Source organism: Peromyscus eremicus, chromosome 1 (genome assembly GCF_949786415.1).
Source record: "Peromyscus eremicus chromosome 1, PerEre_H2_v1, whole genome shotgun sequence".
Lineage (NCBI taxonomy): Eukaryota > Metazoa > Chordata > Mammalia > Rodentia > Cricetidae > Peromyscus > Peromyscus eremicus.
In genome coordinates, this window is record NC_081416.1 from 196,203,668 (window position 1) to 196,217,596 (window position 13,929).

A 13,929-nucleotide genomic window follows, 5' to 3' on the forward strand; every position below is an offset into this window, starting at 1 on the left:
TGACAGAGTAAGGTTTCTGATGTTGAAATTTGGCTTAGGTGCAGTTGTAGTGTATACTTGTAAGAGACAGTGCTAGCGAACAGACAGTGAATTATGGAAATTTGTTATTTTAATTTCACTATAATGGTTTGCATGTGTTGCAAGTCACAATTCTTTGATGAAGGGTGAAACCTATACTATTTTGTGTGTACAACAATACACATTTAGAATCTGGTGAGTAATTTTTCTACTCTAGTAAAGTGAAAATAGAAGATTCTTCTCTTAGATCTATGAACTCACAAATTCTGGGTTCTAGCACCACACATGATTTCCCTCCACAAAGCAGAAACATTTCCAAATTCCTTTTACACAGCCATTATTAGCCTGAAACCAAAACCAGAAAAACATTAAACAAAAATGAGTTTTGTATATATACTTCTTAGATTTCTTTTAAACCATTTAGTAGGACAAAGTTATGTTGCTTGTAAGAAAATGGATGTAAACAGAATTACATTCATTGAATAAAACCAGTCATGGATAAACCAATATTATGACTGGTATGATGGCACACACCTTTAACCTAAGTATTCAGGAGGAAAGGCTGGCAGATACATGAATTCAAGGCCAGCCTGGTCTATGGATTGATTTCTAGACCAGCAAAAAAAATGTAGGGAGACCCTGACTCACATAAAAAGAATGAAAATAAGAAAAGATAAAAAATAAGAAAGAAATGAAAAAAACACTCACATTTATTGTTTTCCTGTTTGTAGTTCATAGAAGTTTTAGCAATACACAAAATTGTGTGTGTGTGGTGTGTGTGTGTGTGTGTGTGTGTGTGTGTGTGTGTTTGTGTGTGTGTGTGTACATACAATCAAAATTGTCCAGGAGAACATTGCAGACCTAGACAAGGAACAAGAATAGAGCAGTTGAAGAGGTTGAGGGAAATGTCCTGAGTGAACTATATTTTTGTATGAAAAGTTCTACTGTGACATGGTTTCTTGTACAATGACACTTACAAATACTAAACTAAAATAAAATAGAATGTTATTTGTTCCCTTATCCTAACAAATCTCCAGTTATCTGGGTTTTATTGTTGTTTTACTGTCATATTCCTGATGTGACAACTTTTGTCTTCTGTGAGGTATCATTGACTTTACCTGGTATAGTTGCCTTTACATGAATGCATCATAGTTATTTCAGGGTAGAGTCCATGGATCCTGAGGTACTGTGTGCCTTTCAAGTCCTGAGAAACCAAGGTAGTCCCCCAGACTTTGATGCATTCAGGTCACTGTAGTATCTCTGTGTTCCCTAGAAGTCAGTGAAGACTATGGAAATATGACTGAACATTAATCTTGTGTACAACACATAGATTGCAACCATCATTGTATCATGGCAACCTACATAACATTCAGTGTTGTCAAACCTGTAAAATCTGATGGCTTGGAAATAGAAGCAACATTTGTTCACAGAGGTTCTTTGAACTTGGTTACTGGCAGAAGGATTTAAAGAAAGAGACTCTCAGTTTATAGACTCTGGAATACAAGATTGAACTTAAGTGTTCATTCCCTGAAGAGGAGTCTCTGGATCCCAGAACTTGGTCCTGGGCAGGAAGAGCAAATTTCAGGGAGAATTAGAGTAAAGAAGAGATGATAAGGCAGGAAAAGCAGAGAACAGGAGTAGAGAGGGGAGATGATGAGAGGGGAGAGGATACAAAATATGAGAAATAGAAGGAGATGAAAGAGAGGAGAGCAAGAATCAATGACAAGCCAGTGATATTAAGCTCCTCATGTAGGAAAAACAATGACTTTCCATGTATCCAGATTATAGAAGGTACATTTGTTTTTTTACACTCTTCTTTGGTTCCTTTCAATATCTTCTGGATTATTTTAAGATCAAAAATATTAAACTAAATGTTTCTTTGGACAAGCAATTCAACATTCTCCTTCTGCAGCTCTGTGCATTGATTTATTGTTTCCAGGGACATGAGGAGCACTGGATACTTGAAGCCTTCCATGCTGTCCCAGTGATTTATGTAAAAACCTGAGTGAGGAAAAGCCACAAAAAGGATTTCCAGAAATACCTTATGGCTTTTTTATTTATAATTTAACTCACATACCTTCTTTACCTACTGATGTAGCTAGAGTTTTTCTGGTCCTGCCTGGCCCGCGTCAGGACAAATCTCTCTCTTCCGCAAGTCCCGCAGCTGCTCAGACCCAACTAAGTAAACACACAGAGACTTATATTGCTTACAAACTGTATGGCTACAGCAGGCTTCTTGTTATCTAGTTCTTCTATCTTAAATTAACCCATTTCTATAAATCTATACCTTGCCACTTGGGTCATGGCTTACCGGCATCTTCACATGTTGCTTGTGATGGCGGCAGCTGGCAGTGTCTCTCTGCTTCAGCCTTCCACTTACCAGAATTCTCTTCTCTCCTTGTCCCACCTATACTTCCTGCCTGGCTACTGGCCAATCAGTGTTTTATTTATTAACCAATCAGAGCAACACATTTAGCATACAGAACATCCCACAGCATATTGATGCAGCTGCTTTTGTGTAAGTTGATTATAGGTTTGTCTTCCACATAATTCTAAGTCTTTCCCTTCATCTCTTTTGGGTTTACTTATTCAGTGTGGTCCAAACACTTTAATCCACCAGATCTATAAATGCCAATTCTCAGTGCTGTGTGAACCTATGTAGCCATCAATTCCACAGTGCAACATATGCTAAACATTCCCTTTGAGTACATAATAAGAGAATGAACATGTTGGGGTCTGAGCTTTCGGTCTCTGTGATTCAAATTTAACATACTTATATACTTACAAAGTAGGTTCTCTTCTAGTTCATTTAAGGCTTTATTCACCATCCTGAAGATTTACATATGAAAGTAAAATGACCCTAAATTGTATAGACTCTATCTTGAGAGACCATTCCCATTTAACTAGACATGGAAATAAATCTATTTTTAAAATAGACAGCTCTTCTAAAATTTGCTGTTCTTACAAGATAGTAGGTCATAAAACTAACTGCTGTTTCTGCTTTTGTGATTAAATTTCCTTGCTCTTCCCTGAAAAATGACTACAGCATCTACAAGACATATTTTAAAATAAATATCTGTCTACACATATTCATAAAACACATAATATTCGGAGTTTTGTCTTTAGTCTCACTGATTTGATATGGCTAGCTTCTGAATCTTGGGAATGCTCTCAGCTACAAACCTGGTCCTAATCAGTACAGGTGTCAGTACCTATATAAAAAAAAACTCTACTTACTCTAATTTATTCATGGTCATAGTGAACCTCTGAGTGACCATTGACCCATAATAAAAGCAAGCTATGCTATATAGAATTAATCATTTTCATAGTGAATACTGAAATTTGTCTATTCCTAAATTAGAATAACATTCTATCTCCTAAGTTGTGACAGAACTTGAGGAAAGCTCCATTAATAAATCCAAGTCATGTTCCTATAGCTAAATTTATGCACATGGTGTTTGGCTTCCTGGAAAGATAGTTTGGCTTAATGTTCTGTTTGTGTGGTGTGATCATTTTCTAATGGATTATTCAGTAAATTTCAGAAAGACTGATTCCACATTTCAAACCCATCCACTGCTTTCCTTTTCACAATCACTCACTCTTCCTCAAAATCCATCTGTCTGCTCCAGATCCTTTGATTCCCTTTATGTGCTCATACCAAGGATGGCAGAACTCAGAAAATTCTTCATCATATAACTCTGCAGATAAAACTCAACTGAAACTTTCTCAAAGTTTGAGATGGGAATAAGTTTTCTTCAGGGGTAACATCAATTCTCTCAGCTGGTAATGTCATGGCTACCTCCTATAACCTCATCTTTACCACAAGAAACATGAGTTCTCAATATATCAACATGTCAGTCACACTGTATCAGGAACTCCCACCTATATGGAGACAGGCTGTCTGTCCTGTGACCCCTGAGGTTCTATCCAGCATCAGCCATCAAAGGGAAATCTACGTTCACAGATGATTCTGTTTCTTCCCTCACAATTGCAGAAGCTAGGACATTCTGCTGTAAGCTATGTGAGTTCAGCTCTGAACTGGTCTTTCTCTTTCACTAGAGAAACCAGCACAGGTCAAATACCTACAGAGGGACTGATTCCCCTTGATACCTCAGGGTAATAAGGGTTAAAAAAGGTACAAGAGATGCTCTTTCAGTCCTCTTAAGCTCTTTTTGGAACTATTTGCTATAGTTTTAGCTGTAGGTTTGTACCACAAAAAAGGGACGTGGTATCTTTGCCATTAAAACACGTGGTGACAGTGCTTATGGGTTCACCTCCTCTCCCTTTCCTTTGGAAGAAAGCTCAGGATCTATTCAATGAGATGCTGCAGTGCATGGTGAAATTGTGAGCTAAGAGGGGGTTTCCTAGAGACTTGAGCCACCCCTGCTTGACTGTATAAACTCCTCCTTTTTTTTTTTTTTTTTTGGTTTTTCGAGACAGGGTTTCTCTGTGTAGCTTTGCGCCTTTCCTGGAACTCGCTTTGGAGACCGCCCTGGCTTCCAAAACAATTTGATGATTTTCCTTTTCCTAGTGAAAACATTAGTGCACAGTTGGAATTAAGAGCTATGTCCCTTTGTAAATGGAAGTAATAGTAACAAGGATCTAATGTCATATGTATGTGTATAAAATGTAGAAAAGGCAAATATCTGTAGATAGTAATAGCAAGTAATTCTAAAGGGATTTCCTTCTCTATATCAACTTTACATTTTCATAGTTGGAGCTGACTGCTCACACCACTGCTGCTTGAGTTTTTAGCTGAGATTTATAAATTTCTTATCTGGATACTTCCTTGGACATACAGACAGACAGAGAATACATTTTTGTCCTATTATGAAATATTATATGTTGTATATATTTAGGTATATATAATTTAATTTGCAATATTTTTTAGGCAACCACAGTTTATTAGTGATCATTTTTAAGGTGTGAATAATGATACCTTAGCTAGAAAATTGTAGGGAAATTTCACCAATATTGAAGCTATTTTTAACTTCATTGAATTCAATTTTATGTAAAATTTATCTTTACACAACTACATTGCTATCTTGGGGTAATAGTATTTTATAGTTACATAATATAGGTCTACAAAATATTTTAGGACTTGAGGATAATTTGCCATCACAGGATGGAATAAAGCAAAGAACAGCCAGATGAACCAAATTATTTATATTAAAAAAGAAATATTTTAAACATGATGAATGGTGGTGTTGCAGATATCCTATGATTATAATCTTATTCGATGCAGATGTTCTCAGTCCTGAAAAGTCTTTCTTTTCCCATTGGTGGGATCTGGGGAATCAGTGAGTTAAAAAGTGATGCTGCAGTGGACAAAGATGCATGCCTCCAAGCCTGAGAATCCCAGAGGCTTACGTGGTTAAAGGGGAGACATGATTCCTGTGCGCTACTCTCTCTCTCTCTCTCTCTCTCTCTCTCTCTCTCTCTCTCTCTCATTTGTCTGTCTGTCTTTCTCTATTTCTAAAGTATAAGTAATGGTTTTAGCATTCTCACCACTGGAACCTTAGGTACATGGCTGCAACAAATTTGAAATGAATGTTGATTATGAGGCACAGTGCAACATGCCAACTAAAAGTGAAGGATACTGTAAGGATGACTGTTCACCACAGCTAGGACACTTCCATACTCAGGAAAATGTAGATGTAATTCTTAATGATTTTATTAAATAAGAAACACAGAGACAAATACAGAGATAAAAGACTCAGAATTCATAGAGCAGTAGCCAAGAGCTGAGACCAAGACCGCCTTCTTACCCCTCGTTGCTGCTGCCATCCTTCACCAGAGAAAGAGACATACTTTCTGTGTACCTGTCTTTTTATTGACTTTCTGTTCTGCCTTCTCATTGGTTGTAAACCCAACCACATGACCTCCTCCTCACTGCCTGTTTATACAGACCTCATGGTCTTCTATGGTTGGTAATGAGATTAAAGGCATGTGTCTCCATGCTGATGGTATCCTTGAACACACAGAGATCTGCCTGTCATGTGGTTGAATTAAGGGCATGTACTACCATTGCCAGACTTCTGCTATGGCTTGCTATTAGCTCTGACTATCAGGCACTTTTATTTATTAACATACAAATAAAATCACATTTCAGCACAAATAAAATATCACCATAGAAAAATTCTTCTGAAAATGACATGCTTTCTTATTCCTCAAGATTGGAATGTACTGGGTGAAGAGAAGCACAGTATTTAGCATGGCATGAAGACAGTAATCCTGCATGTCTATCAAGAGTTCTCTGGATCTCACATTAAGTGACAGTCACAGAGGTATAACAGAATCTCGTACACAGACCTGACCATGGAGATCCTCTTTCTGTCCCAGACTGCACTGGGAATGCTGGATATCTCAGCCTTGCTTTGTTGTTTTATCATTGATATATTCTCTGGGATCAGAGCCTGGCTGACAGATTTAATAGTCAAACATGTGACCAAGGTTAACTTCATGGTTCTTCTCTGTAAAGGAATCTCTCTGACAATTGCTGCTTTTGGTCAGACATATTTTCTAGATAACGTTGCATGTAAACTTTTTTTTTATTTTCATAGAGCTGCCAGAGGATTATCTCATGCATCTGCATCACTCTTAACTTTATTCCAGGCTATCTTGATCATCTCATGGTATGCCAAGTATGTACAGTTTAATTCCAGGGCACAAATATATTTGGACCTTCTGTCAGCCTGTGCTGAGCCCTGCACCTAATGGTAAATGACTTCACTCCTGTGCTTGTGACAGACATGTGGGTTGGAAGAAATTGCACTGGGATTAGAGATTTTCTATATTGTGCTGTGGCCAAGCCTCAAAAATCTAATCTACACAATTTATGTGATCTTATTGGGATCCTCACATATCATGTGTTTGGGAATCATGATGTGGGCCAGTGGTTCCATGGACCTTTTCCTGCTTTCGCACAAGCAAAGGATTCAAAACATTCATAGAGTTCTGTGTCCTAGGTCATCTCCTGAGACCAGAGTCACCCACACCATCCTTGTCCTGGTGAGCACTTTTGTGTTCTTTTATACAACTCCTGGTATATCTGAACCATGTGTTTAAGCTTTGTAAATGGAACCACCAGGTAGATGGTCAATGCCAGTGTAGCAACAGCTGCGTGCTTACCAGCCCTTTGTCCCTTTCTTATCATCAGACACTACATTTCAATTTCCAGGCTCTGATGGACTTGCTAATATCAAAAAACAAGTGTCAGAATTCAAAGAGTTCTAACATTTATACTGCATACCCTCTTTCTCTTCTTTTTATTCTTAATTTATTGTGCCTATAAGGTAAGACTTAGCTATAACATTATACTTTCTGAAAATTCAACTTTAAACCTGACAATATTTAAGGATGGATGAAAATATGAAAAGTTTTAGCAATTATTTTCTATAAGATCACTACCAATAGAAAAAAGTGTCAACACAGGGACTACATGTATCACAGCAATTAAGAATTCTTATGAGAGACCATCTTAATCAATGACACATCACATATGAGTGATGAATTTATATTCAATAAAAAAGAAATAATTAAAGAAATATCATGAAAAAAAGAAAATCTACAGGTAATTAATGAGTGCAGAAGAAGGAGAATTAGTCTTCTCTAGGGATGAATCAATTAATTGTTATTCCTATACCAGTGCAACACCCTAAAAATACATATATTACATATGATCAACTCTAAATGGACGTAGCAGACTATATATATATATATATATATATATATATATATATATATGTGTGTGTGTGTGTGTGTGTGTGTGTATGTGTGTGCACTTACTAATATCAAATGACACATTACAATTTAGAGAGTTCAAATATTTACATTTCCTGCCCTCTTTCTATTTTTTTTTGTTGTAACATTTTATCTTTCCTATAATCAAACACTTACTGAAACTTCATATATACTAAGGACAATATCTAAAGATGGATGTAAAAATTAAAACAATTACCATTTCTTTCAATGGGATCATAATAAATACAGAAATATATATATATATATATAATCATAGCAATTAAGAGCATTAGGAGTATGTATTATGATCAATGATGCATTGTGTGTGTGTGTGTGTGTGAATTATATTGAATTGTGGAGACAAAAATAAAAGAACAAATTTATAGCAAATTGGATTTAGATTAGAAAAAAACAGCATATGTTTACTCTCATGAACATGCTGGCCTATAATTGTTATATATGGATTTAAATGTGGGAGTAAATAAAGGAAATGAGAAGGTAGTTAGAAAGGGCCTATACGTTCTGTTTCCTTGTTATACAGCGAGGATATAATCTCTCAGCATTATGTACTGGCCCTGGAACTTCACATTTATACTCCTTGAAAGTTGTTCTTGGAGATTTAGTTGTAGTGCGTGTGTTATAGATGCATCAAATTGTGGCTCAGCACCTGATAGTCAGTTGTTCTTTGCATTTTGATTAGTTGTGAACTTCTGTAATGATGTCTACTTACTATCAATGGAAGCATCTTTGCTGATGAGGGCAGAGACCTACTCTTACCTCTGAGTATCAGAATAAGTACATAGAATATAATTTTAAATGATATTGGTATAGGAATTTAGAAATTGTAAGTTTTCTTTTTGGTTAACGGCCTCCTCAGGCATTAAACTATGGAGCTAAGTTAACAGTATCAGACATGAATTCTCTGCTCTTGAGACAGCCTTAAGTTTATTCATAAAATTTCAAGAATGTAATTTTGTAAACAAGGCCTGAACAGTGGCAGCAGCATTTGACATGCCAACATGCATGGGGAATCTGACAATTCTCCACCTCTCGATGGAGAGCTACAAGTAATTAGTGAGTGCACATAATGGGAGGATCAGTCTTCCCTAGGGATTGGTTATCTGATACTATGTGGTCAGCCCTAAAATAATATACATTTAGTCAACACTACATGAATTTAGGAGTGTATAAATATGTATATAATGGTAAGTATAAAAATATATATAATATATTTTATCATATATTTACATTTTATATAATTAAAAATATAGCATTATATATATGCCTAATTTTATATGTATGTAAAGTAAAAAAGATTATGAATTTTAAAGACAGCTGGCACCCTTCTAATGGTAGATCTTTATTATAGCACATTAATTATGCAAAGCAATTAGTGTCGTTATGTATGATCACTTCCAAGGACAGGCTTAGACATTACAACACAAAATTCTAAATTCAGAATCTATAAAACTCCTAGGCATGTTGACAGTGGTTACTGTGTCTAAATCTGGGCATGGATGTAACCTGGATTCACTTTAAACACTATTAGCTTCATGTGCTTTCTGATGCATGGTGAATGCTTTGGAATATAGACCAAATCTAGGGTCAGAAAGGGGTTCAGAGGCTTTAGAAGGTCATTGTGAAAGCATTATGTATATCCAACATCTTTCTACCACTGTGATTTTCACAAATCCAATACACCTCATCATACCCAACTAGTGTCTATTGATTCCCATTTCCAATCTGGAAACTCAAGTGACTCTGTGTTTGTATTGGTTTAAGCTCCATAGCAGTGACCTCCTAAGGCACTACTCCATTGTCAATCATCTTTGACTCCATTCTCATGTTCTAGGACTCCTCTCAATCAGAATATCTTACACTAGACACTACTCTAAGTGCTTTGCCCCTTGTGTTTTAGGCATTTTCAAATCCTCTATGACACTAATAAATACTGTTGACACACAGAGTTTTTGTCATTTCTTGGAGCACTTTTATGTAACTCAGATACATAGTTGTCCTGTATTCCCTAGTTCCCTTTGGGGTTTTTTTGTGCTCATTTAACTTCCCTCATCATATCTTTATTGTTCACCCAACCTATTCCTTTTATTGATAAGGCTCAAAAGAAAATGCTTTCCAATGACTTGGGTTTTATGGGATGTACCCCAACAATGGCACTATTTATAAAAATTGATTGTAGACCTTTTTCCAGGTTAAACATAACTCGAGGTGGTTAGTAAGCATATAACTCCTCTGTATAATATTCTTGGTTCCTAACCCTTGACTGTAGGTTTATAGTATGCAACCTTTATTATGCTGGGGTATTATCACTGTATCTCTTGACACCTCGTGGCATTTATGATGAAAGGATGCTGAATTTTGTTAAAAGTATTTCTGACGTTAGGGCTGGAAAAGTGGAGGTTTCCATCAAGTCCATCCCTTCAGAGAACAGACAACACCATGGGAGAGGAAGCAGAAAGAGTGCAAGAACCAGAGGGGATGGAGGACACCAGGACAACAAGGCCCTCTGAATCAACTGAGAAAGATCCTATGGACTCACTAAGACTGAAGCCAAAAGCACAGGGAATGCATGGGTCTTCATCTAGTCCTCTGCCTATATTGTAGCTTTCCATTTAGTATTTTTATGGGCCTCCTGAGTATATGAATGAGTGGGTTTGTTTTGTCCAAACATGATTGGATTTATTTTATCTCATTATATTTTTATTGTCATGTTATTGCTATATATCAAAAGACTGTATTTCTAATGACAGAAAGGAAGTGGATTTGATTGGGAGGGAAGGTGAAGAGGAACTGGGAGAGGTAGAGGGAGGAGAAGTTGTAATCAGGATATATTGCATAAGAAATAAAACTGGTTTCAATAAAACAGAAAAAAAGAAAGGGTATTTTGTGGCATCTGATAAGTCATGCATGTGGTTTCTGACTTTTAGTTCATCTGTGTGATATACTGCAGATGATACTGCTGGCTTTGGCTAAGCCATCCCTATATCTTTGGATAAGTTGTGATACCATTTTATTTTAAACTAAAATCACTGTATTGTAATGAACTCCATGAATAAAAGCATTAATCTACAATGAAATAGCCACTCAAATGAAAACTTGCCCAGACCCAATTTCAGTATCTTTCAATTTAGTTCTATACAGTTAGAATAGCTATGTTGTAGCCACAGAGCTTTGCTTAGGGTATTACACTGTCACTAACAAATATATTTTTATGCCCCTATCCACTGCAGAATAAGAAATTGGCAGAGTTGAAGATAGAAAAAAAACTAACTTGATATAGTCTCACATAACTAACTTACTGCTACTTTGCCTAACATTACTGTTTTGGATCTTCTTTCTAGGTGTCATAATAAAGTTAAACGTATCTACTTACATATAAATATTTAAAACTTATAGAATAGGACCTGCATACAAAGGAGAGGATTTGATTTTTCTTTCTTTCTGAGTTGGTGGTACGTGTTTTAATGATATTCATTATAAGTCCATCAACTTTCCTACACTTTTTGTGATTTCTTCTATCACTGTAGTTGAACAATAGTCCATTTTATGTGTGAAAATAAATCTGATATAGATTTATCTGTTTATGGATATCAAGCTGGGCTCCCTTTACTTGATATAATAAAGACAGCAGCAATAAAAATGAATTTGGATATATTTCTGTGGAAGTATATAGGGTTCTCTGGTTATAGGCCCAAGAGTCAAATAGCTGTGTCAAATAGTAGTCCTTTTTTAGTTTTCCTAGAAGCCTCCAAACTGATTTCCACAGTTTCACTACAAATTGCCTTCCAAACTATTGAATAATATAGCACTGCAGTGATTCCAAACTAAATATTAAGAAAGAAAATTTACAGACTAATCTCCCTGATGAACACAGATGAAAAAATCTAAAACATGTTGGCATATAAAATTCAAGATAACATTAAAAACATCATTCATTTCCATTGATTATATTTTTTCACTAAGTGCCCTTTCTCAGACTTTGTTGAGGACTATTCCTACCAGCTTTGCAAACCAACCTGATTGTCTCTAGTGCAGCTGAATGCAGGATACTTGAGAAGTTAAAGCTGAAAAACTTTTCTGGTACTGGTGCAGCCTAGGGCTGTTGTGAATGGACCAGCCATGGTTTGGTTTCAGTTTTCTTTGCCATTAGACTGTAGGACCCATAAGCTGTTTGTGAAAATCTAAACACTCGGGGTGCCCTAGAGAATGAGAGTGGGAAGAAAGTCACCTTTATTGAGAGAGTTTTGCTAGATACCTTGTACATGAGCAGGACAAAGGGAAGTCTAGCAAGGATAAGTTGAAAAGTGAAATAGTCCTCTTACAATGAGATAAACTCATGTAGGCTTCTAATTAAACCAGCTGACAAAACTCCCAATTTATCATTTTGGTCAATTGTTAAAGGACAAGACACCAACTCCTTCACTTTCTGTACTGACATTGTGAGGGAGAAGGTAGAGTAAACACCTGGATACAACCAAAAAAACCAAATCATTTACATACTTAAAATAAGAATTAGAGAGTTTATTCCTTATCCAGACCAAACTGAGTCTAGGAAACCCAGAGTAATGATTTATAAGAACAAATGGTGCAAAACAGGGAAAACCCAGAGAAGTGAAGTAGTTAATGTTCACCAGCCACGAATTGTGATTATACAAAAGAGCAACACAGCCTTGAAAGATGGAGGAGAGAGTATAAAAAGCCAGAAAGGTAGACACCAGGGCCAGGATGCTCTGGGTGGCTTTGGACTCAAAGCAGATTCTACTGGAACCACGAGTGCTACGGATGTGTTGAATCTTCTGTTTGTGTCTGTACAGAATGACAATCATGGAGCCACTAGACCAGGCCATGAGTAAAGAAAGAAAGATTTCAGGGCACACCACCAGTGCTGAATAGAGTGAGTCATTGATTTCATCCCTCCCTGCAGTGGAACAGTATCCAAAATCTCGTTTTCTTGTTATATTTTTACTATTCCTTTCAAAAAGTGCGTACACAAAGAAAATTACATTTATCAACATGTATAAAACCCAGAGGAGGGCAATGGAGCAGCCAATGTACTTTGATGCTTTGACTTTTAGATCCTTACAGCAGCATTGCTTGTGACTGATGGTGATGACTTGGAAGACACTCAAGAGGCAGGTGGTGGCAATGGACACACTCCTGCCAACTCTTTGAATGTACAAAATTAATCTACATGCAGAATTGCTTAAAAAGTGCTTCAACCCAAAAGCTGCCATTGTGTTTGGCACTCCTCTAGAGAGAATGATCAAAGAGTTGGCTCCCGTTAGGTGCATGTGAATCAAATCTGTGGGCTTTAATTTTTTTTCTCCATAGTGAGCTCGATAGTAGTAAAGAAGAGAGAAATTTCCCAGAATTCCAGCCATAGTTTGTGACAAGAAAATGATTTTGATGGTCATATTCCAGAAGTCCATTCTGTGATTGGATATGATTTTCTTTAGACAAAGGCCAAATCCATTTCCCTAGTCAAAATGAATGAAAAGTATTAGGACTCCAAAGATATACAGAGAGAGAAAATCAGAATGTTCCTTATAGCTCAGGAGTAACATCTCAGCCTAGACCACATAACTAGGATTTCTCAAAGTTAATGCCAGGAAAAATTATTACTTACAATGCATACTATTATAAGATGTCTAAAGGCCTCATCACATACATGTGTATGTGGGATATGCCTTCATAATCATTGAATAGACAGCATTATGGGTAAGGATATTTGGCCTGTGAGAAGCAATGGAAAGTGAGAGCCAATAATATCAAGCAAAATATAAGACAATAAAAATATACTGATATTTTCTAGACTTGGTATAGAAGAAGACAATTTTAATAACCATAACCAAACTCAAAAACATCAGTTTTTAAAACATATATTATCTAAAATTAAAGGATGATTAATGAAAAATTTATCGTATCATTCAGAATATATCTACAGGTATACAAAAAATTGTTAAGAGCATAAAATGTATTCATGAGTCACTTGTCTTGATCAAGGCCTCTGGTTTCTTGTACACCACCATTATTGGATTCTCACTGGAACTTCTCTGGGATACTGAATTGCTGCCTTGAGTCTTAGATCATGGGAGTATTGTTTCATAGGACCAGTCTCTTCAAAGCTACAGCATGTCCTAAATGGGGTAG

At 36.4% G+C, this 13,929-nt stretch overlaps 1 protein-coding gene across 1 annotated transcript; it reads right to left on the reverse strand.

The window, feature by feature from the left end:
- Window positions 1-12,167: 12,167 nt before the first annotated feature.
- Window positions 12,168-13,217, reverse strand: LOC131904389 (vomeronasal type-1 receptor 4-like). Its single transcript, XM_059255549.1, has one exon. It carries the CDS (start codon window positions 13,206-13,208, stop codon window positions 12,168-12,170), a length of 1,041 nt encoding a protein of 346 aa, XP_059111532.1. The 5' UTR covers window positions 13,209-13,217.
- Between the last annotated feature and the right edge of the window lie 712 nt (window positions 13,218-13,929).